This window comes from Pelodiscus sinensis, chromosome 4 (genome assembly GCF_052426305.1).
Source record: "Pelodiscus sinensis isolate ZL-2025 chromosome 4, ASM5242630v1, whole genome shotgun sequence".
NCBI classification, from domain to species: Eukaryota; Metazoa; Chordata; order Testudines; family Trionychidae; genus Pelodiscus; species Pelodiscus sinensis.
Window position 1 is genome coordinate 68,407,909 of NC_143055.1, and position 25,586 is coordinate 68,433,494.

Sequence of the window (25,586 nt, forward strand, 5' to 3'; positions counted from 1 at the left end):
AGGAATATAGGCTAGTTCCACCCAATATTTGGGTTAATTTGCACCTATAAAACTTGCTAAACAATCTAGCTTGGAGGCTATCTATGGCTTAATGGGCGTTCTGGCTGACATTGGGTCACATCACTTCTTTTGGGACTTTCTATTGCACAAATGTGAATGAGATGAAGATCTGCAAATCTGTAATTTTTTTAAGAATGGCATTTTACCAGCACTACTGGAATTTGGTGCAGAAACTGCTCCCAGACTCTGATACAGAAAAAAACAGCTGAGAATGAGAGATCTGCAATGAGGTTTGGATACAATCTTATGGCCCTTAGAAGCACAGGACTTGCTGACCATCAAATTAAGGTCCAACATGTTTGTGTCTCATGAAAAATATTTTAAGGAAAAAAAATAGTTTACATTTTCTCTTAAATTGCCAGTAAGCTTAATTTTCTTTACTGGAAACTTTTCAATTGGATATTTTTATAATTCTGAAAGCCAAGTCATTTCAATCAATACGATATTGAAAGATTCAAATGGTTCACCTTTAGGCAGTAGGTAACCTGCTATATTACTGATTTTTTTTCTTTAAGGAAATTACGGCCTCAAGAATTTTATTGTGGACTTCTCCAAATTAAATGTGTTTATGATGATTTAAGTAACTCATTGTACAAATATGCTGCTATGTCTAGGAGGAACAATGTATTGTGGTAGTTTGTAAATGAACGCAATACTTATGGGAGTTTGCAGGTTGACAGCTGTGGATATTAATGATTTCATTTGAGATATCCTTTGAGTTTTTGTGTTAAAATCCAAAACCCAAAATGCAAGTGATATTTGGAGAATGTCAATTCCTATATACTGAAACCAAAGAAAATGTTTGCACAGCTCTAGTGATCTGAGACAAGCCATTAAGTAGCTCTGAGAAAAGTTTGACCAGCACTGTTTTGAAAAGGATTTGAACCAGTTATTGATGGTGTACTGAAAACTGAGAGCTCGGTCTCAAAATTTCAGGAATTTTTCCTGGTCCTGTTTATAAGCTAATGGGCTCTGTAGGGAAGCATGCAATCTGATCCTACTAGAAATCAGTCAGCAAATAGCTGGCCTAGTATAAGATGGCAGAGAGTTATGCTTTTCTGATTTAGGGAGTAGCCTGATTTGTTTGTTTCTGCTTAAGAGAACTTGTATGTTATTCTGACTTGCAAAATTTAAAGCATTGTTACATTTCATCTTTCCAAAAAGAGTAATGGATGTTTCTCTCACTTTTCTAAGTGTATGCCATGAAACATAACCCGATTTAGAAGTGTTACCCCGTGCTCAGCTTTGTACCTCAGATTAGAGCACTCAGACAGGAGGTAGGGTCATATTAACAGGGGGCTGGAATATGCACGTGTAGCGATATGATTAAAATATGATCACCTTTTAAGTGGAAGACCACCAATCCTGGGCTGTGACTACCCTTTTTTTCCTCAGCAGTTTGTCCTGAATTGTATATTCTCAGTAGTATCTCATGAGAGCACATCTTTTACAGTGTCTGTCATGAATATGTCAGTTTTTCCATTTTTCATTAAAAAAATAGTATGATCTTGATAGCACCACAGGATTAGGAGAACACAAAAAAGTGACAACATTTTTGTTGGATATCTTTGGTTCTCTGCCAACCACATCTTAACTAAACCAGAAAGTCTGGCTGTTAGTCTATGCAAACTCACATGACCTAGAAACTGTCTTTCTGCAGTCTACCCTGGGAACACCCAAGCATGGACTAAAACACAACAGAACTATACGCAGATAGAAAAAGATATATTGGCAATTCTTCCTGGTTCTGAGAGGCTTTATGAATATGTTTATAGGCAGAGATCTGTCATAGAAGACACAGATTATAAAGCAGTGAAAGCCATATTATAGAAATTATTGTCCAAAAGCACGGCCTGAACTTCAGAAAATGATCATAAAATTGCAAAAAGCCATTGTCAAATGTGAAATACAGGCCTGGTAAGGAGTTTCTGTGAGCTGACATGCTTTCAAGAGAACATATAAATAGTGAAAGCAAGGAGCTCCAGGAAAAGGGTCTTGGAGTAAATATGACTTCATTTTTAAACTAAAATGTGTCAAGTTCAGATGAGACATTAACTGTATAATAGCTTGCAAGAATAATTCTAGATGCAATTCAGAGAAAAGGTGACTGGCACATTGCTAGGCTATTAGCTGTGCCATCCACACCAAGGTTATGTGTCAAACAGCCTGAAGGTCAGTCCCACAAGAGGAACCGAAGACATTAAAACAAATTCAAGAAAGCCACTGTTTTCCTTTTCTTGCTAACATCAAGAATGCAGCTGAAATCATCTTTCTAGAGAAGCCCCACTAGTATTTGAGTGTCTCAATCTTTAATGTATTTAGCATCATAACACCCTTGTGAGGTATAGAAGTCTTACAATACCTCTTTTACAGATGGGTAACTGAGGCACAGAAAGACTAAGTAAGCCCCCCCCCCCTCCCACCATGCAAGAAAGTAGAACAAGGGACTCAAACTCAGGTCACCTAACTCCAGCTATTGTCCTAATGACTGAACTGTTTTTCCTCTATTATGTGTTGGCAAACAACACACACTCATCCCATCCAGTAAAATACTCCAGGGGCAAACAAAAGGTTTGAAAGGGACAAATCTGCTTCAGCAGCTGAACAGACCACATGAGAAAGAACTATGTAGAGGGCAATATCCACACAGATGCTGAGTTTCAGAGGTGGAAGTCAGCAGTTGAGAGATCATAGCTGTTGACAAGTGTCCACTAAGGTGCAGAACAATCCCCTCATCTGCTAAGGACATTCAGATAACATTTTATTAAAACTTATTTGTAGTCCAAGAGCTCCTACTAGACCCCGTTCCCATCCTCAATCATCCCTGAGGGCTCCATTGTGCTTAGTGCCGTACAATACGTATAACAAAGAATACCTGCCCTGAACAGCTACCCCATCAGTCCTCCTAGATGTCTCTATATGTTTAATTCATTAGCTTTATTAGTTTGTGAATGCTAAGTGGTTATTTTGAATTGATACTGTAATTTATTTGGATTTGATGAAGTGTATCGTCACAGTAACCACTGGTATCAATGGTTACTAATGCGCGCCATGTGCCAGAGGTATGAACATTTTATAACATTAATCAATGTTGTAACACTGGTATCAAGGAATAAAGAGCAGACTCTTCCCAGTACTACGGTATGCCAAGTTACTATGCGATTTAGCAGACCTATTTACCTCAGCGCAGCAGAGTTGGGACGTGGAGTATAGAATGATCTCTAAGGATCTCCACATACACATTGCAGCTGAGATTTTAATTTTCATTGGACATTTAAACTGCTTTTTCTGATGTACGCAGGAGCTTTGATGGAAGAATTTAGCTTTTAAAGCTAAATCCTGGTCCCATGAAATCCATGGAAGTTTTGCCATTTCCCCTGAATAGCATAGCACCTTCAGGGTATGTGTACTGGCATCATAAAATCGGCATAGGTTGGCGGATGGGCTGCCGCATCACTTATACATTTCAGAAGTCAGAATGTTTATGCAAGTTTTAGTCACCAGCCAATTTGTGCTGAGCAAGTTACAAAGGGCTGAATGTGAGGGCATCTGATCAAAAAAACTGAGTGAGATGCACTGAAGTTCTGCTCCCAGTTCCTTGGCAATTAGGAAAAAAGCTGCTGTTTGAATGACAATGTGACTGTGTGGACAAGATATACCCACACTTTTGTTACATTTGGCTAAAAGAATCCCGATTCTTCCCAGTCAAGGGGATTTTATACAGTGTCCAGTAGGAGGATGCAGTTGCCAAATGTAAACAACTGCCAAACCGGATGACAGTAAAAAAAAAATTAAAAATTTAATTCCAAAGTTACCAGCTCAGCTGGCTACGGAGTTCAGCAAACTGCCCAATACTGTCACAGCAAAAGCCTACCTGACAACTGTTCTGATTGTCAGTGTAGGGGCAACACACACACACACACACACACACACACACACACACACACACACACTTTTCTCTGCTTATAGACAGCACACAAGTATTATGTTCAAATAATACAGATATTTTAGTCTTCTGTATTGTGGTCTACTTTCTGGCACCCACTGTGTCAGCATCTTCAATAGGGGAGAAAAAACCCGAAGCAAAAACAAAAAAGAAAAACTGCTAGTATTTTACTAAAAAAAGTTGGCATTTTCTCAGTTCATTCAGAATCTGCCCAGATTGGAAACTGTTGGCAAAAAGTACAGCTATTAGAATACCAATGGCAAAATATTTAGCCTAATTTAAAAAACCCAAATCCTTACAATTTACAAAATAGTAACATGTTGTTGGTTGAATCTGCCTCTCATGTCAGCACATACATTCCTAAAGGGAAATAGTTCAGCTTCACTGCTACAAAAACTGTCTAGGTCAATTAACTTTATGATGGTCTGGGCATGAGGTTTGTAATGTTTACCTTATTTGTCATATGCTATGTATTAAATGCATCAGATTTATGTAAGCCTGTGGAAGTGAGTGGAGCAGAAGCTGTATTTTTTTCTGCAGAAAGAAAATTAGCACTGACTTTGAAAGACAAAATAATAATTGCTAGCCAAAGCAAAACCACACTGCTTTTTAGCAATGCTTTGGTCCATTTTATTCTAGGAAAGTACTTCTGAATAGAATAACAGACCTAGAACAAAACTAGGTTTTCCCATAATTGCCCCTTTTTTGAGGTACTTTTCCAAGAAATCTATGTTTCTTCCCAGGACATTTAAAGTCCTGGTTTTTATCAGGAGAGTCCCCTCTCACGTAGCTGCTAGGGGGCTAGCTTCATCCTCCTCCTTTTTCTCGTCTGTGGTGCTGTCACTCACCCTCCCTCCTGGCTGCTCCATGGTTTTCCATCAGGAGTATTAAACAGCTGCTGCTTTCCTACCTGAGTGATAAGATGATAAAAAGAGCAAAAAGAGCCCATCAGCAGCTTCACAGTACCCTGCTTGTCACCATGGAGTGGCTGCTTCCACTCAGCAGGGTCCCTGCTCTGTTTCCGGGAGCCGCCTGCTGTCTCCCACTCCCATGCTCCCCTTTCCTAGCTTAGAATGGCTCCCATTATGTACCTATGAGGTGGCAGCCCCCCGGCTACCTCATTTTCTGCCTCTCAGTTTGTGATATAAAGTAGTGGTTCCACATTCAGTACCCTTTTATATTTACCGTAAGTTTGATCAGTGCCCCAGAAAGTTATCAGATTGTGTTGACATTACTAGAATACCTATAATATGCAGGGCAAGGCTGGGCAATAATTTTTGATTGGGGAACCACTCCAAGGCTACGTCTACACTGGCCCCAAATTCCGGAAAAGTCATGCAAAGCAGGTAAGTCAGAATAGGGAAATCCGCGGGGGATTTAAATATCCCCCGCGGATTTAAATAAACATGTCCGCCGCTTTTTTTCCGTCTTGGGGAAAAGCCGAAAAAAAGTGTCTAGACTGGCGCGATCCTCCGGAATAAAGCCCTTTTCCAGAGGATCTCTTATTCCTACTTGAAAGTAGGAATTTACTTTCAAGTAGGAATAAGAGATCCTCCGGAAAAGGGCTTTATTCCGGAGGATCGCGCCAGTCTAGATGCTTTTTTCCGGTTTTTCCCCAAGCCGGAAAAAAAGCAGCGGACATGTTTATTTAAATCCCCCGCGGATTTCCCTATTCTGACTTACCTGCTTTGCATGACTTTTCCGGAATTTGGGGCCAGTGTGGACGTAGCCCAAGAGTTTGACAAGTGGCCATTTTATGCGAACTGTTCAATAATATTAATGGAGGAGGTGTAGGGTCTGGGTTGGAGGTTGGGTGCAGAAGGTAGCTCAGGGTATGGGATTCGGGTGCAGGAGGGTGTTGTGACCTGGATCAGGGGATTGAGGTGCAGGAGTCGGTATGTGTATGGCTGCAGGATTCTGACCAGCAGGAGTGTAGGAAGGAGTTCAGGGTCTGATAGGGGGTTGTGATCTTGAGCAGAGTGTGGGGATTTGGATTGCGACCTAGGGGAGGAGGGAGTTATGACTTCGGGTGCAGGGTCTGGCAGGGGGAGAGGGGGAAGAATGGGTGCACAAGTGTGTGGGGGTGTAGAGGGCTTAGGTTGTAACCAGTGCTCCCTTTAATTTATCTGTGTGGAATAAATTTTGGTAAGTGCACCAAGGCATGTGTGGATGTGCACCACCAGCAGAAACACATGCTACCAGCTGTGGGCACTTTGCTAATCTGCTGAGTGGCATTTAAATCTTGCCTGAGTAGTCACCCAAGTGCTCATCTTACAGGGAACACTGGTTGTGACCTGAGGCAGGGGTGCAGGAGGGTAAGCAGAGAGTTAGGGGAAGGAGGGACTAAGGTAACAGGCCCAAGCTCTGGCCGGGAGGCACTTACCTAAGTAGCTCCCGGCCAGCAGCCCAGTGGAAAACTAGGGCAGACTCCCAGTTTTCCATTCTCTTGCACACCGCTCAGAGTGGCCAGCTGCGAGGGCCATGTTCATCCCAGGGAAGGAGTGTTCTTTGCACATTGCCTGCACCACAAGCCTGGCCCAGGCAGCACCCATTGGCTGGTTTCTGGCCAATGGGAGCTGTGAGATTGTGCTGGGAGTGGGGGAGCGGCATGTGGATGGCCCCCCTGCTGTGCACTGCATGCAGAGAACACATGGTCCCTGCAGCCAGGCTGCTTTGAGTCGAGTGCAGGGCGTGAAAGCAGGAACTTTTTCTCAGGCTCCCACTGAGCGGTGGGATCGATTATATTTTGTCCACCCCAATGTATACTATCCTTGTTTATGATGCACCTTTATAAAAGACATTATACAAAGATATATTTTTAAAGATGGTGATTAAAAACAAGAGTTGTTTTTCCACTAAGTACACTTTCTTTTAGCCTTAAACGAGCACATCATTTTTCGTCTTTCTTCCAGATTTTACCATTGTTTTGGATGCAGAAGCAGAATGCATGTTGTTTAAATGGTATATTTAACCACAGAGAACTTTTTACTAGCCCATCCATTTTGCATGTTTTTATTCCAATATTTTTATAGGACATCTAGGTGCCATTATTCTAAGGGTAATATCTGCTATGCCATATAGTAGTGCTTTTTTGCCACTTTATTGACTAGAAGGAAAATAGTGAAAACCTGCCTATGACTTGCTAGTATAAAACTTAGCACTGCGGGGAGACACATTAATTGTTTCTTTGTTTTGAATGGAATACACAGATTTTAATGTCTCCCTTTTTAATTATTTTTCTGCAATTGGATTGGTAGTAGGAGCCATGTATAAATGTGGGGCTTGAAAGCTGAACTGGACTATTCAAAAATAGTTAGGTGGTTTCTGGTCTGGAAACAGGGAATAGATAGAAAAATTACTGTCCAAGAGGCACAGAAGGAATTGTGGGAAAGCACTGGAGGACTAGTGGCTTCTTCTGAGCATTGTGTTAAAGCCTGCATCCACATTACAGAGTGGTCATGTTAGCAGGTAACAAATTGCACTTATTTTGGTACCATTGCCCATGAGTGAGAGGACTTTGTGTGCAGACAATGTCAAGATAACAGGAGCAATCTAGCTATAAACACAAGATAACTTTGCACTGAAGATAAGCCCATGGAATCAGTCTCTTTTTCCCCCCAGAGAGAGAACCTATTAAAACCATGGAAACAGTGCTGCATTCTGCACAAATCAGACCCATTTTTTTCAGATAGTGCCAGACTTTGAGATCAGAGAAAGGCTTTTTTGGTGTTTTTAAACTGTGAAAATCTGAATGGAGGCTCCAGATACAATGCTGAGTTTCAGTAATGGACAATGAGAGCATCAGAGCAAATCTCATTGCCAGTCCTGCTAGGTTGCGAGCTGCATGAGTGATTCTGAAAGTTTAATGAACTAATTCAGGTTTCTCTCTCCTCTGATGAGGATAAATCCCATGTTGTCCTTACAAGACAAGAATAAAATAAAATAAAAATAGACCCAGCTTTGTGGAGAATAGTAGATCATTACTATGAATTATCTGATTCATACAATTCCAGCATTTGATTCGGTCTTATTAGAGATTATGTACAGATCAGCTTGATATTCTTTGCTTTTCATACGGCTGTTTAAATTATAGCAATATATAGACAGTAACAACAACATCCATCATAAATAGAGCCCTTGCCAGCAGAATGTGGACTCAGCTATTGAATCATCTTCAGCAAAGGAATCAAACTAAAGTCTGTACAGAAAACACTCTGAGGAATAAACAGTGAATAACTATCACCACATACATTTCTTGTCCTTTCCCACCTCTTGCAGAAACACTAGAAATGTGTGTTTCTGCCTTAGTCTCTCTCTTACCCACAAAGTCTTCCCCCCACCACTTCCCATTCTGCCAACACATGCCAGAGGCAAGGAAACTCGGTGCATCCAAACATAACCCCTTCTATTTTATAACTTGTTGCATTAACCTTTTCTCGCTGTTCTGCTGTTTGTGGCTCTTTGCTTTTATTACCTTTAATTAGGGCTAATTGGTTGAGAAAGTCCTCAGCTTGGTGTTTCTGTCATTACAGTTAACTTGTTCACTCTCTCTGTCTCTTGTTCCAACTTTTCCCTTTATTGCTACTTACTCAAAGGGGTCACTGAGATCAGATCTCTGGAGCTCTGGAGGAATCGGTATTCTTTTGTAGTACATTTCCCAGTCGAAGGCTCCTCGCATGGCATCCCCCGCCTGTGCCTCATAGCCAAAGTGATTGTGGTCAATGACATCGATCATGGGACACACAATGGTTTTGTGGTTTAGTGCAATCTGGTCTGAAAGATGAAAGCAGAAAATAGGAAATGGCATGTCTAGTCAAGCCATCTATCATATTACTGCAAAGCAAATCCCTCAGGTTTTTTGACAGTCTAAGATTGCCTGCTTAGTTCCCTATGGCCCCAAAATCATTTCAGTTTTCCAATCTGCATCAGGCCTTTATCTAAAGTGGACTTAATGCAGTTGGGCAGTGATTAGAAGCAATTATAATTCTTTAAAGCGTGTCACATCCCAGTGAGACCCAGAGAAGTCCAGTCATCTATATCTCTGTCACTTTGCTACTCTGGGCTGTCCTCAATCTGTCACCAAAGGAGCTAGCCAGCAAGTAAAATATAAAAACACTACTTGTCTAGTTTGAAGTCTGTACATGGGAACCTGAGGAGGAAATACCAGCCCATTTATTTGGGCATACCAGCCTTTGCAGTCATTCTGCATCTGTTGTTGTAGAATTTTACTGTGCACCAGTTTCCAGTTCCAATACTGAACCTTAAAGGTGAACTCCAAAGCCAGAGGCAACAGTGTGCAAAAAAGTATTGCTCATTTCTATGAGGAATGAAGAAGGCCCCCCTCTTTTCTTTTTCCTCTCCCTCTCTCTTTTGAGAAATATCAGTGTGAGACTCAACTTCTTAACTTTCCTCATTAGTGGTTTGGAGAAGGGGCAGCTCTGAGATAAGCAGTAATGTCCAAAAATAGTTATGTCTGGAAATTTAGTAGTCTTTTCAGACTTAAGCCTCTAACAGTGAAGTATAGTAAAAACATGTTAATTCTCGCCCAAAATCTGCAAGCCTCCTCTAGAAAGCGGTAATGAGATTTCTTACTATGATATAATTACTAAAAATAACAATGTTGATTAATGTGCCAAGTATCATGATACTTAATTACCACTCTGAAGTCATTTTTTAATACCACCTCTTTTCAATGGCAGTCCTGGCACAATCAACATGAGTTTACTATACTTTGGCCCTAGACTCACAGATGCTCAAGGGAATGGGGTAAAGAAAGAGAGGTGACTTCCTAGCACGGGTCCAGGATCCTGGGATAAATCCGGCTTCTCAAAGTAGCAGGCTCCAGCAGTCTGTTCTGTCCTAACTCCTGGCTAAAAATCAAATTATCCACACTGTCCCCACCTCACAGCACAAACAAACTACCTCCCTGCCTCCACCTCACCTCAATGCCAACACCCCCTCCTTTCCCCCACCTATCCTATGCTTCTCACTTCCCAGGAGACTTGAGAATGTTGAGTTTCTGCCTCTCTCTCCCTTGCATAAGGGATTCTGCAAACTCCCCTATCCTCTGAATCCCCCCCCAATTACCCACTCATCTACTCCCTCCCTCCTCCCTCCCCTGGCCTAGCCACTTTTCTCCTTAGCTTGTTTTTATTACCTGCTCTGAGATCTGCTCCATTTCAAGCACAGAACAGCTCTAGTTAGCTGCTTGCTCAGCAAGACAACAGCCCTCCCCCTCCCCCTGCCAATCAGCTGATCTTCCTGCCTGTGCAGGACTTTTGAACTTCTAAGCAGAGCTCAGAAAATAGCTGTGCAGCTGCACAGCTTAGCAGGAACTATGGTCTCCTGCCACTGGCCTCCTCCATCTGTTGCCCTTTCCTGCCACTGGCTCCTTCGGCCCTGCTGCTGACTGGGTTACATAGCTGCCATAACTGCTGCTCCAGCCAGCACTACGCAAAATGAGTATCTTATTTCAAGGTAATTTCAAAATAAAATGCTATTCTGAAATGTTCTTTAACCCTCGTGGACAAGGGAATAGAAAATTTTCGAAATCTATTTTGAAATAATGGGCTGCTTTAAAAATGCATAATAGCTCTGCAAGTGTAGATGTTACCTCAACCACTTACAGCCCATCTGAAGAAGTGAGTTTTGCCAGAAAAGCTCCTGGGACCAACACAGCTATAACAACACTCCATTAACTAAAGGGTATGAATTTGAACTGATCTGGTTAAACTAGAGCAAACAAACCCCGTGTGGACACTGTGCGAGTGACTTGTTTCTGATTAGTGTAAGTAGATCAGGAATCAGTTTAAGCTGACCTCAGATAAATCAGTCTTATTTTGTAGTAAGTTTCCATACATGGGATTTCACTTAAAATGTTGCAACTGTCTCATGTCAAAAATACTAAGTGGTAATTCTTTTCTCAGCCCTAGTATTTGTGAAGTCTCAACCAGAGAAACTGCTTAAGAAATAGGGGAAGGCCATGTGCGGTGGGTACAGTAAGCCCAGGAAGACTAAGCCTTCCCTGGTGCAACTGTTGCTGACCTACCACTAGGACACCTGAGCCGCAGTGGCCCTGTCCTTTCTCCAACGTCTTCACAGCCTGCTTCCACCTGTCTGCTATGTGGTAAGTCCTCCGCTTCACCTCCCACTTCCCTTCCCTCAGGGGCAGGATAGTGAAGAGGGCTGCGGGAGGTGAAGTGGAGGACTTACCACATGGCAGGCAGAAGTAGGCTGTGAGGACATTAGAGAAAGGACAAGGCTAATATGTCTCAGGTGGCACATGGGAGGGAAGGTAATGAGATGGCTCAGCCAGGTGTGTGTGGGAGGGGGGGAAGAGGGGCCATGGCCTAGCACTTGGACAGTGGGGTGGTGACATGGCATGGTGTGGCTGGGGTTGGGCTGGCAATTGGGGGTGAGGAGGTAGTTGACCAGCCAACACAACCAGGCACTGGGACTGGCCTGGGGTAGCTGAAGCAGGCCTGTCATGTGGCATGAACAGGTGCTGCGGCCAGCCCAAGGTGGGCAGGGTGCCCTCAGGGGTCCTTCTGTTACAGGGGAAATTCAGGGCTGTGGTGTAGGTGTGGTGGGGCCTTGGTCAAAAGGAGTGGGGCCAGCAGGCTAGTCTCTCCAAATGTGGGGGTTCACCCATTGCCCTTGGGCAGGCTGATGAACACAAAGGCTATGTCTACACTGGCATCCCTCCGGAAAAGGGATGCTAATGTAGCACTTTAGAATAGGCAAATCCGCGGGGGATTTAAATATCCCCCGCGGTATTTGCATTAACATGGCTGCCGCTTTTTTTCCGGCTTGGAGATAAGCTGGAGAAAAGCGCCAGTCTAGACGTGATTCTCCAGAAAATAAAGCCTTTTCCAGAGGATTTCTTAAAGCGCCAGTCTAGACGTGATTCTCCAGAAAATAAAGCCTTTTCCGGAGGATCTCTTATTCCTACTTGAAAGTAGGAATAAGAAATCCTCCGGAAAAGGCTTTATTTTCTGGAGAATCACGTCTAGACTGGCGCTTTTCTCCGGCTTTTCCCCAGCCGGAAAAAAGTGGCAGCCATGTTAATGCAAATGCTGCGGGGGATATTTAAATGCCCCGCGGATTTGCCTATTCCAACGTGCTACATTAGGGATGCCAGTGTAGACGTAGCCAGAGTGCCTTGATGCTAGAACGCAGCTGAGTTTGTCTCTCTGTGAGGACTTTTCAACATGCTTTTCAGATTCAATCAGACATAATAAGGGCAGCCTCACTTGCCCTGTGGACGCAGCACCAGCGATCTGTAAGTGCCAAATGTGCAATCTGCTTCAGCAGAGTTTCATCTCCAGTCATTCAAAAAATGCAGGCTGTGGGGAGAAAGCTATGAGCCCTTCGGTAAAAACTTACAAATAGGTATTTAGACCTACTCTTAATACATGACAGATGCTGCTCCCTTTAAGCCACTGCTTTTTTTCCCCATTTATTGTAAAAAGGAGAAACACTGGGACTTCAAATGGTTAATCCTCTCTTTAAGGTGGCAGAGTGTAAGTTGCCCTTGAAACTTTTTTGTTTGTTCATATTGTGTTTGCTTTGCATTATTTTCTGTTTCAGATTCCAGGGCTAATGGCTGAGTCTAGGGTAGGGCTGCCAACTTTGTAATATTTAAGAACAGAACACTCCAGCGGTAGTGCTGGAACCTGACCCTTCCTGCTCTGTTGCACCCCTTTCACCCAAGCCTCACCCTGCCCCGCCTCTTCCAATGAGGCCCTGCTCCTTCCTCCTATGGCCCCACAGCCATTCACTCCTCTTTCACCTTCTTCCCATCACTCATGCTTCTCCCCTTTCCTACAGAGCTGGAACTGAAAGCTGCAACTGCTCAAGGCATGTGGGAGGTGGCCCCGTGTGAGTACGGGCTGATGCAGTTTATGACAGTTCCTCCTTGCCTAAATAACTGGACGTTGGGTGCCTGGTCAGTAGATCTGACCAGACACCATCACATCTGTTTTTCAACCCTACTTTCCAGCAAAAAAATGGACAGCTCGCTATCCTAGCCTTGGGCCTCAGTGTGCCCCAAACTTAAGGTTTAGAATAGTCCTTGTTGACTTGCTGGGTGTTATTTCTGTTAGACCTGACACATAAGGAGAGGAGGAATCAATCCCAGGACCCTGACTCCTTTTCAATTCAGAAAGGAGTTAACTGCAGTTTCCCCTCCCACACATAACACCAGACCACAATCCAGGCCTTCTCATTTGTCTGTGTATTGCCTGAGGAAACAGTGTTTGTGATTAAGCTAAGAATATCTGGAGGAAAGTTAGAAGGTTTTCTACCCTCAGAGGAGAGTTATGAAGAAAAGCTGGGTTTGGAACTTTTGATTTTGCAGCAGAATTAAGTTAGCAAAATAGAAGCTTTTCATCACATCTGTGGTTATGAAAAATTAGGTGAGAAGCCATAAGATTTTTGCACTAGTTGAGGGATGTGCTGAGCAACATCCAACCCTGAAAGCCCAACAGCAGGCAGAAGACTTCTCTCTCAGTTAACTAAGGTGAACACATCCAGCAGTGACCTGACACTGCAACTTGTGGAAGTCAGCCGGTGTCTCTGCTCCTTCCCATCTCCAGCCGCTTGGCTTTTACAGAGATGGTGGCACAATTTAATAAAAAGGTTAATTCTGATGCCGTAAATAAGGAAAGACAATAACCAAGGAATAGACTGGATGCATAATTTGGGCACCCTACCAGGGACATCATTTCAGATTTTGGTGGGAAGGGGTGATTCCAAAAACTAGTTAAGCTGCTGAAAACTGTTCTTTTTTTTTTTTTTTTCAGATAATGGGAGGATACAATCTAAAATTGTAACATCTCAAAAAATTTGAAGACCACTAAGGATTCAGGGAGAGAGGTAGCTAGGGGCTGGGTGCAAGGAGAGTACCTTGGGGATAGCTAGGGGCTGGGTGCACACACAGGGGTAGCTTTGGGTGCAGTTAGGGGCCATGTCCAAGGGGGTGCTTTTGCAGCAGGGCTGGATGTATGCTCAGTCCCTAGTTGGCACGTTGGGACACGGGTGAGGGACATACTCTGCTTCCTTGAGTACACAATGGGGAAGAGGGAAGGGGACAGTGCAGTATCAGCTCTGCACAGGTGGTCAGGATTCAGCATCCCAGTACCAAGCAGCTCCATGTGAGGGGCAGGCCCACCAATGGAAGAGGAGGGGGACAAAGGGAGCAATTTCCCGTGGGTCCCGGTGACTTAAAACGGTTCCGGGAGCCCTAGCCCCTGGTGCTAGCAGTGCAGTGGGGCTAAGGCAGGCTCTGAGCTGTTCCTGGATGCAGCTGGCATATCCCTGCGGCCCTGGGAGAGCAGCAGAGCTCACAATCTGCAGCTTCACATGGCCCGGACCCAGGGGGGTGTTGCCTGTAGGCAGTAGCACATGGAGACCCCTGGCCCTCCCGCCTATAAACCGCTGCCAGAGGGATGTGCTGGTCATTTTCAAGAGGTGCTGTAGTTAGACATCCTGATCTGCTCTGGCACCCCCACCTGAACCTGGTGCAACCCCGTCTGCATCCATGCTCCCTCCTAGGGTGTGTCTAGACTACAGGGTTTTGTCGACAAAAGTGGACTTTTGTCGACAAAACTATACTTGCGTCCACACTGCCTTTGAGTTATGTCGACATAACGTCGACAAAACTCAGCAGTTTTGTCGACGTATGTAAACCTCATTCTACGAGGAATAACGCCTTTTGTCGACAGAGTTCTGTCAATAGAAGGCATTATTGCATCTACACTGTCCTTTGCGTCCACACTGTTATGTCGACAAAGCGGCTTGCTTTGTCGACAGAACTGGATGTAGTCTAGACGCTCTATGTCGACATAAGTTTTGCCAACAGATTCTGTCGACAAAACTTATGTCGACGTAAGCCTGTAGTCTAGACATACCCCTAGAGTCCTCACCCTCTGCCCCCTCCAATACCCAAACTTCCTTCCCTTCCTCAGCCTGGTGAAAATGAGTGAGGATGGGGGAGAGCAGATGACAGAGGAAGGGGGGATAGAGTGAGCAGGGGCAGGGGACAATTGGCAACCCTATTGATCAGGCATATGGAAGCCGTGGCTGTGCTGGAAAAGCACTCTCACCAGTGCAGCTGAGTGGGCACGGTTTGTGCATGGGGGCCCACTGACTGTTCTGCTGGAATTGCTGGCGACTGGCCTAGTCAGGGGCAAGGAGCAGCACAGCAGCTGCAGATGGCAGCAGAGCAGGGCAGTGTGTCAGAGAGGAGCTGCATCTCTCCTTCGGCTACAACTTCATCCAAATGTGGTATGACACTTGGAAGGTGGGAGCAGGAACCTCACCCAGCCTGCCCTAAATGGGGCCCCAGTAACTCCAGTTACAAAAAATATATAGGCTTCAATTTTGTGGATTATGTTAGGGATTTAGAGAGACTGGTTAATGGCTTTCTGCATTATGTTGCATAGGCCAGAAACAGAATTAGGCATTTTGCTGCTTGAATATGTTTAATCAGCATATTTTGCCACGAAACCAGTTCCAGCAACAAAACGCAAGGGATAATGACCACTCACTGATGAAAGGCTAAACTGCCAGCCGTATGAGAAATTCTCTTAATGAAAACAAGGTTTCTTGTCTGAACTAAAGGACGAAAGCACACTCTGTCAGGACGGGATGAGGAATCAGACTTACAATCGTTTCTTCCCATGCCTTTGATTACAGTGCTTTGCTGGTTCCATCTGGAATCCAGAAGAGCAGTCAATAGCAAATCATCCTTTCTGAGCTTCGTACTGTGAATTCAGTTATTGGCTTTAATTCCAAATCTGGGATATATTTACAACTAAAACTGATTTATTGGAATGTGGAAGACTAAGAAGGAGTAGGGTAGCTGCAAACCAAACACTCCTTATTGCTCTTACATTTATAGTACATTCCTTACCTAGTACTAGAAACAAAGGGGAGAGCAGAACTATATTTCAGAAATTATTCTTGTCATCTTTGAAATTAAGTCTTTCAGATTTCTGTCTTGCCAGACAAACAAGCTCTTTCTTATACTGACTTTTCAATTTCTAGACAACCAGTATATATATCCTTCAGATTATTCCAGTGAAATTCAGTGATGTACGTGAAGGTCTAAAAATCTCATGTTGTGCTTGGAATATCAGAACTGTATTGCAGGTGGCCTGTGACAATTAACTTTTTTATATAGTGCAAGGATCTGCCTATTCTGGAGAACAAGTGTAAACTAAACTACATGTTCTGATTTCAATGGCCAATTCAAGCACTTACTAAGCAAGGGAGGAAGCCAATTCACGTTGACTTCACAATGGGAGTCCAGGAACGTCAAGACTTCTCCTTTAGCCATCGAGGCTCCTAGCAGTCTGGTCCGAATCAGCCCTTCTCGTTTCTTGGTGCGCACAATCCTCACTTTGGCAAAACGGGCCATGTATTCCTCCAACTTCTCTTTCAAGTGTTCTGGAAAGAAGGGGAAAAGGTGAAGGTGTCAGCTGCGGAAGGCCAAACCAAGAACATGTCTGTGTGAAAACATGCAAACAACAAATGCTACTGTAAGTATTCAGTGCTCCTTTATTTCTTGTACAGGCAGTCCCCGGGTTACGTACAAGATAGGGACTGTAGGTTTGTTCTTAAGTTGAACCTGTATGTAAGTCGGAACTGGCGTCCAGATTCAGCCGCTGCTGAAACTGACCGCCAGTTCTGACTTACATACAGAATCAACTTAAGAACCCCAAGCGTCCCCAAGTCAGCTGCTGCTGAAACTGATCAGCAGCTGATTCCAGGAAGCCCGGGGCAGAGCAACTCTGCCTCGGGCTTCCTGTAGTCAGCGCTGGTCAGTTTCAGCAGCGGCTAAATCAGGACGCCTGGGGCAGAGCAGCTGGGGTGCTGCTGGTTTGCTCCAGTAGCGCCGCTCCTCGGCACTACTGGACCAACCCAGCAGCATCCCATCTGCTCTGCCCCAGGCGTCCTGATTCAGCCGCTGCTGAAACTGACCAGCAGTGGCTGAATCAGGACCAGAGCAGCTGGGGTGCTGCTGGGTTGGACCAGTAGCGCCCAGAGCGGCGCTGCGGGACCAACCGGCAGCACCCCAGCTGCTCTGCCACAGGCGTCCGGAGAAAAGCCTAGTCTGCTGGGGGGGGGAGTGTACTAGCTGCGCCCCCCCACCCCACCCCAGCAGACCAGGAAGACACGGGCTTTGCAAAGCCTCGGGGAAGCCGGCAGCGGAGCAGCCCAGGCGCGCCTGGGATGCCCCGCTGCCTGAGCCCCCCCCGGACTGCTCCGCTGCCGGCTTCCCCGCGGCTTTGCAAAGCCGCGGGAGGGAGGTGGGGGGGGGGGGTTCGGGCAGCCCAGGCGCCCCTGGGCTGCCTGAGCCCCTCCGTGGCTTTGCTCTGCGTCTTCCTGGTCTGCAGACCAGGGAGACGCAGAGAAAGCCCCAGAGTACACGGGCGGCAGGACCGCGAGGTCCCGCAGTCCGTGTACTCTGGGGCAGCCCTGTTCGTAACTGCGGATCCGACATAAGTCGGATCCGCGTAAGTCGGGGACTGCCTGTAATTTCAAATCCGTTAGTATTTGCTACAAATCCTTTCTGAGATGTTTCATGACTTGAAAATGATCTATGATCTAATACACAGAGGAAATCACTGACGTTCTAGACCTTTCACTGCTACTTAGCTGCTACTGGCATGCTGCCAGCCACCATATAATCACGGCCAAAACTACTGCAGAATATTCACCCATTCTCTAATTTCCTGCAGCCCAAGGCCAGATGATCATCTTGACATATGGTTTTACAAACAATGCCCTTTCCAAGTGAGCTTTCTACTTGTATTAATTATGCAACAAGATGCATGGAAAGTAATTTTAAAAAATTAAGTGTTAAATCAGCATGACTAAATTGTTTATGAGCACAAGAGGGCAAATAAACTTGCAAGTGGCAACTGGCTAGCAGCTTGAAGCAAATGAATGGCTGACTTGCAAAGAAAATTAAGCTGTAAAAGTACAGCAGTTGATAGATTCTGTACTATTCTGTCTATATAGCCTGACTGTGTATGAATCACATAACAGCACATTTGGAACATATTTTCTTCTAATTAAAAACAAACAATAGGAGTGAATCATTTACAGTTTTGCCTCACATAAATAAGTTACTTGACAATATTACAATAGGAAAAAATAAGCCACTAACTTATGATAAAACACTGCAGATTGTCAGGTTCATTCCAGCTCTGAATAAATTGAGTAACTATTTGGCAAAGAAATATCTATTAGCATCAGCATGTTAAAATTCCTAAGTATTGGAGACCAAGTTAATGTGCATCAGAACTGTATATATTAGGTTCTGATTTGCTTGTTATATTGTAGAATTCTTTTGGAACGTTGTTGTTCCCAGTAGACTCTATGGACAGTGGATCAGGCCTTATATTTATCACAGATTGTAGGAAAATTTTTTAGGATTCCTTTGTTGTGGTTTTATGCGGTGTTAAAGGCCTATTATTTAGCAGTGACGTGAAATCTGATGATGCTTCCTATTGTTTGATGAAGCTTGCACTGGCCATGTACAGGAAGGATAACTGCATGAACAATGGAGCATTTAAGATGAACAGTCATCTTCTTTAAATTCCATTAGCAAGGAAATAAAATTTGCAGAAACAGTAGTATTGTTGGAGATGTTGTACATTTAAGTACATAAGACCATAAGAATAGCCATACTAGGTCAGACTAAAGGCCCATCTATCTCAGTAGCCTGTCTGCAAACAGTGGCCAATACCAAATGCCCCAGAAGGAGGGAACACAACAGGTAATCCTCACATGATTCCTCTTTTGTCACACATTTACAGACCAACAGAGGCTAGGGACACCATTCCTACCCATCCTGGCTAATAGATTAATGGAGGTTAGGTCCATCAATGGCTATCTAGCTCTTTTTTTAACCCTGTTAAAGTCATAGTCTTTAACACATCCTCTGGCAAGGAGTTCCATAGGTTGATTGTGTGCACATGAAGAAAAACTTCCTTTTGTTTGTTTAAACCTGTTGCCTATTAATTTAATTTGGTGACCCCTAGTTCTTATATTGTAGGAATAAATAAATAACTTTTCTGTATTCACTTTTTCCACACTAGTCAAGATTTTATAGACTATCATATTCCCCCTTAGTGTCCTCTTTTCTAAGCTGAAAAGTCCAAGTCTTTTAAATCTCTCTTTATATGGGACCTGTTCCAAGCCCCTAATCATTTTGTTGTCCTTTTCTGAACCTTTTCTAATGCCAATATATCTTTTTGAGATGAGGTGACCACATCTGTACGCAATATTCAAGATGTGGGAGTACCATGGTTTTATAGTCAATAAGATAGTCTTTGTCTTATTCTCTATCCCTTTTTTAATGATTCGTAACATTCTATTTTTTTTGACTGCTATGCATTGAGTGGATGTTGTCAGAGAACTATCCACAATGACTCTAAGATCTCTCGCTCGAGTAGTTGTAGCTAAATTAGTCCCCATCATATTGTCTGCATAGTTGGTTTTTTTTCCCAATGTGCATTACTTTACATTTATCAACATTGAATTTCATATGCCATTTTGTTGCCCAATCACTTAGTTTGGTGAGATCTTTTTGAAGCTCTTCACAGTCTGCTTTGGTCTTATCTATCTTAAGCAGTTTGGTATCATCTGCAAATTTTGCCACCTCATGTTTACCCCTTTCTCTAGATCATTTATAAATAAGTTGAATAGGATGGATCCTGGATAGACCTTTGGGGGACCCCACTAGTTACCGCTATCCACTCTGAAAATTTACCAGTTATCTTTTAACCAGTTATCAATCCATGAGAGGACCTTCCCTCTTATCCCATGACAACTTATTTAATTTAAGAGCCTTTGGCAAGGGACCTTGTCAAAGGCTTTCTGGAAGTCTAAGTATACTATAGCCACTGGATCCCCTTTCTCCAAATGTTTGTTGACCTTCTCAAAGAACTCTAGTAGATTAGTAAGGCATGATTTCCCTTTACAGAAACAATGTTGACTTTCCCCCAACAAATTATGTTAATCTGTGTCTGACAATTTTATTCTTCACTATTTTTCCTGGTACTGATGTTAGATTTACTGGTCTGTAATTGCCACCTCTAGAGGCCTTTTTAAATATTGGCATCATGTTAGCTACCTGCCAATCATTAGGTATGGAAGCCAATTTAAAGGATAGGTTACAAACCATAGTTAATAGTTCCACAATTTCCCATTTGAATTCTTTCAGATGGGTGAATGCCATCTAGTCCCAGTGACTTATTACTATTAAGTTTATCAAGTTGATTGAAAACTCTCTCTAATGACACCTTAATCTGGGACAATTCCTCAGATATGTCACCTAAAAAGAATGGCTCAGGTTTGGGAATTTCCTCAATATCCTCAGCTGTGAAGACTGAAGCAAATAATTCATTTAGCTTCTCCTCTATGACTTTATCAGCTTTGAGTGCTCCTTTAGCATCTCTATCGTCCAAGGGCCCCACTGATTGTTTAGCAGGCTTCTTGCGTCTGATGTACTTAAAAACATTTTGCTATTACTTTTTGATTTTTTTGGCTAGCAGTTCGTCAAACTCCTTTTTGGCCTTTCTTATTATATTTTTACACTTAACTTTAGAAAGTTTATGGTCTTTTCTATTTGCCTCACTAGGATTTGACTTTTTAAAAGATGTCTTTTTATCTGTTACTGCTTCTTTTACTTGGTTGTTAAGCCATAGTAGCATTTTTTTGGTTCTCTTACTGTGTTTTTTAATTTGAGGTATACATTTCAGTTGAGCCTCTATTATGGTGTTTTTGAAAATTTTCCATGCAGCGTACAGAGATTTTACTTTTGTCACTATACCTTTTAATTTCTGTTTAACTAATCTCCTCATTTTTGTGTATTTCCCCTTTCTGAAATTAAATGTCACAGAGTTGGGCTGCCAAGGTGTTTTTCTTACCACAGGGATGTTAAATTTTATTACATTATGGTCACTATTTCCAAGCAGACCAGTTATATTTACCCCTTGGACCAGATCCTGCACTCCACTTAGGACTTCCCACCAGGCTTCTATAACAAAGGATCTATGGATATTTTGATTATAAACCACATTTTAGGTTTCATGATTCAGTCTTTACAGCTTGCTTTGGGCATGTAGGATTTTAATCTGAAGAATAATGCTTTACCAGATGTGGTATAAAAAGAGTGTTTTCTTCTTTATTGTTTATGCTCTAGAGGAAAAAAAGAGAGACTTCTGAAAAATGAACTCTCAAGTGTCTTTTCCATTTGAGCCTCTGGGGTTTCTTAACTTGGGCAGTTGAATTAAAATTAGAACTACAGCTACCACAAGTCTTGGTCATTTTATTTTACCAATTTTTATGGCAAGAGAAGGCTCTTAGCATTTAACAGCATTACTTTCTCAGGTTTATAGCTATAGCATGCAGCTGTTGATTTTTCTTCAACAAGTGTGGTTTGCAGCACAGCAACAGCAATAGCAGAAGTATTAACAGCAAAACGTGCCCTTCCCACTGAGCTTTGATTTAATATAAACATTTCTGACTTTTAAGTACTAAGCCCCACCATATGCAGTGTGGCAAAACCTTAGTATCACAGAGAGATGAGAGACGGATCAGGAAATGCAGGTGTGTGTCTCTCACCTCACTTAAGCAGAGCAAATAGCTGTCTGCACATGCTCACTGCTGCCTCTGGATCTGCTTTTGCAGGCCCACGGGTTGGGGCTGGGAACTTCTGTGTGTCAGTGTCAGAAAGGCAGAATTGTGACACCAGGGATGAGATATCTAACTTGCAGGGGTGTGTGAATTCTCAGCTTGAGAATATTCAGGTTGAGGGTATAGTTCTGAGTTATGAAAAGATTGGATAGGAAAGAGAAGGCATTTGGCCTGTAGGTGTTTCTGAGCAGGTGGAAAAGGAGTAGGAGCACTGCTGAACTAGCAGGAGAATGGGTTCAGTGTAGGAGGCAACAGTCAAGTAGTAAATAAGATTGTGGGCAAACTCTGTGTGAGTGAGTGAGTGAGTGAGTGTGTGTGTGAGAGAAGTGGTGGGATAAGATTTTGATTGGAGAAAGAAGCTGGTGCTGGGAGAGGATAATAAAAGAGGTGGAGAAAGGATACATATTGTCGTCTCCCACCCTATCATTGACTTCAAAGTGCTCCAGTTTGTCATTCTGAAAGAAGCTGTCTCCTTTCTCCTCACTGATACCCCACTTCCTATGAACCCACTAAAATGTTCCCCTGAAAGAAATTCTAGGCAGACTCTCCCAATTTTTCAATTTGAAAGAATGATCAGCCTGCATTCCCAGGAGCAGGAATAAGTGCAGATTACTATCTACATCCCTGCTACTTATCTGGGGCATCTGCTCCCACCAATGACACCTCTGGCAATATGCTCTTTGCCAGTTCCAGATGTGCACACTTACGATTTGTCAGCGAACCACCTGCATTCAGCATCATGACTCCCAGTTATTCTTGAATCATTTTGTTTCCACTGGTAAGACCCTTTAAAGTATTTATTTACCCAACTCCTTCCTTAGCTTTTAGGAACTCTTTTCATAGCTATTCTTTGAAGAATACAGAAGTAGGGAGTAATCCCTAAGAACAAAGGCACAGACATGCCTTACAGCAGGGTAAGAAAAGTCTTTAAGGGATTGTGAGCCAGAAGTTTTTATATAGTAATTTGAATTACCCTATAGCATTAAGAAAATGAAACAGCTTTAATGCTATTGAGAATTGCAAATTTCCATGGAAAATCAAGCCAAAGTTAGTTGGTATAGCACTTCTGTGAACTTCTGAAAATGTACCTCAACTCAACAGTCACTTCACCCCGACTTTCATCCCAAAGTCTAGTTTAATTTACTGTCAAGCAAAAAAACAAAAAAAAACCCCAACAAAAACTAGACGAAAACAAACAAAACACTACAGTGTTGCCTAGGAACCCCAGTCTATGATCTGCAGCTCATTGCTCACTACTCCACAACCTTCACATCAGACAAGATGATGTAGACCCATGATGAGGGTAACATTAAAGATGTACAAAGAATAAGATAAACAGAATAGCTGTTAGAATCATCGTTAGGTGGACTAACAATTCCTATTTGAGGACAAAGAATGAACACCACCTCTTTAATTGGCACAACAGCACTAGTAAGCAGTGCAAGCAAATAAATCATTAATGAGTCCAACTATCACAGGGGAAAAAAGGAAAAAAGCTAAAAAGGGCAGCTGAGATTTAGAATGAGAGCAAGTCCCCTGCAGGGGCTTGCTTTAATTCCTCCAATTTTAAACAAAATGTCTTCAAGCCTTATATTGTCTCTTGCCTTGGTTAAGTAGAAACAGACAGCCAATAGTACAGGCCACTTCATTCTATCCCCCATGTTTTGGTAAAACCTGGGTTTCCCAAGCTATTAAGAGGTGAGCCATGCTTCCCAAAAATGAAACCTAATCACATCCTCCCTGCAATGCTGCCATGCATTATTAGTGGCCTAATATCTAATTTATAGACCTTCCCTCTCTATCCCCATCCCCAACAAAACCAAACCCAACCCAAAATCTTGGGGAAATGCTGATGCATGTCTTCATATTATGTAGCTCTTCTGTGTGGACAGTATTTAGGTTGACAGGAGGGGTTCTTCCATCAGCACAGGCAATCAGCCTCCTAGGAGCAGTATCTTGGTCAGGGAAACAATTTTTCTGTTAACCTAGCACTATTTACATGGGGACTTAGGTTGGTTTAATTATGCCACTCAGGTGTGGATTTTTCCAGACACCCCATGCAACATAATTATGCTGACCTAATTATCTAGTGTAGGCCAGACCTAATTCAATGGAAGAATTCTTCTGAGAAGCTAGCACTGCCTACACCATATCTTTGAGATACATAGCTATGCCAATGCACGTTCCCAGCATAGACCAGTCCTATGATGCTTCCCCTTTCTTACCTCATTTGCCAAGCAGTGTAAATGTTGGTAATTAAAATATCTTCATTGACATCTGAATTAGTGCCTGCTGAAATGAAGAGGGCAGATCATCTCTCAGAGCTACAGGTTCAGGTTCCCTGATAACACATTCAAGACTTTTTGCATTGGTTGCGCTCTCCATATTTTGCCCCGCCCCCCCCCAACAACAAGTCAGAGATTTACAGTGACAGCTGAGACTGAAGAGAGTTCCATGGTGAGGCTCCCATTCTCCCAACTAGCCCTTCATGCCTACCAGGGAGCACACATTCTACACTTCGTGAAGCATAGTCTTAAATAACTCAGCACATCTTTGAATGTCAGGAGCCAGTCACCCTAAATGAATTGTATAGCTTTGAATAAGCCCACTTTTTGTCCTGTGACTAAGTGGCTTTATTAGGTTTTTAGCACAATACATAGAGCACACAATAGTTGACTATACAAACGACATTTGTAGTACAGGTTGGACCTCCCTGGTCTGGTACCCTCAGGACCTGAACAGTCCCAGACCAGGGAGTTTGCCAGACAAGGAAAGGTTAATCTCCCCTGATGGCTGCCCCTCTGCTGTCGTCTTCTCCCTCAATCTCCCAAGATTGGGGCTCCCTACCCTGCTGATGCTGGCCTGGCTGGGGCTCCCCTCTCTGCTTCCTCTGCTGCTGCCAGGACTGCCTAGCAGTCGGGATTCCTCTGCCCAGCCACCCTGTCGCCACCAGCCCCACTGCCTCTGGGGATATCCTGGCCAGGACCGCCTGGGCGCCGCCACTCCCACTGCCTCCAGGGATTCCCTGGCCGCTGCCTGGCTCTGTTGCTGCCAGGGATTCTGCCAGGGTTCTTCTGCCCTGCCACCCTGCCTGACCACAGATGATGCCGGACCAAAACAGTCCTAGATCTGGGAAGTTCAATATGTATTTACATGGGACTCTAAGCATAGCTTCACTAAGATTTGTACCTACAAAGTAATCTATCTTACTCAAAATTAAACTACTAAATGTCAGAGAATGCTAATTTTTAAAGAGCTTAATTTGGCTCATGCCATCAAAACTCCAGATATCTTTTAAAAATGTGAGAAAATTATTGATTACTAAAGGAATGTAAAGTAATTGGACTGTGTAACCCCTGAGCAAATGGGGAAATTTAATCCATAAAAGTAGTATCCTAATCTTAACCACTGATACAGAAGAAAGTATCATGATTACATCTAATACATCTCTAAATGTTGAGGTTTTATGAAGATGAAAGATTTAGTAAGTAATCAATAATCTCTTTGCTACAAAAGCTGCATGTAGAACCCAGTTTCAACAGTCTACTATAATATGGTTTAGAGAATGAAGATTTCTCAAAAACAAACAAAAATTGGGTTGAAAGATAATAATCCTTCTCAAGTTAAATCAGCATGAAAGGATTTCTATACTTCATTTAAATTTCCAAAGTATGCTTCAGGAAGAACACTCTGTTCCAGTCCTGCCAATCTCAGACACCTATAGAGAACACACACAGCAGATAGCCTTGCTGGGCCACTGGCCCAATACTTTCTAAGGTCACATAAATGCTAAAAATACAACTTTAGTGGTCAATCACCAACAAATAGGCAACCAAAGCACTTCTTAGAGTACCGGCAACACTGGATG

The 25,586-nt window shown here is 43.2% G+C and overlaps 1 protein-coding gene across 3 annotated transcripts in view; it reads right to left on the reverse strand.

Annotated features, from left to right (window-relative positions):
- Positions 1-25,586, reverse strand: part of GALNTL6 (polypeptide N-acetylgalactosaminyltransferase like 6) — an 826,316-nt gene that overhangs the window by 113,949 nt on the left and 686,781 nt on the right. For all 3 annotated transcript variants that reach the window (XM_089777920.1, XM_075930206.2, XM_075930205.2), the window contains exons 6-7: positions 16,271-16,456; positions 8,596-8,779 (exon numbers count right to left, since the gene is read on the reverse strand). In XM_089777920.1, the coding sequence (XP_089634046.1) occupies positions 8,596-8,779; positions 16,271-16,456 (370 nt within the window). The remainder of the gene's footprint in view (positions 1-8,595; positions 8,780-16,270; positions 16,457-25,586) is intronic.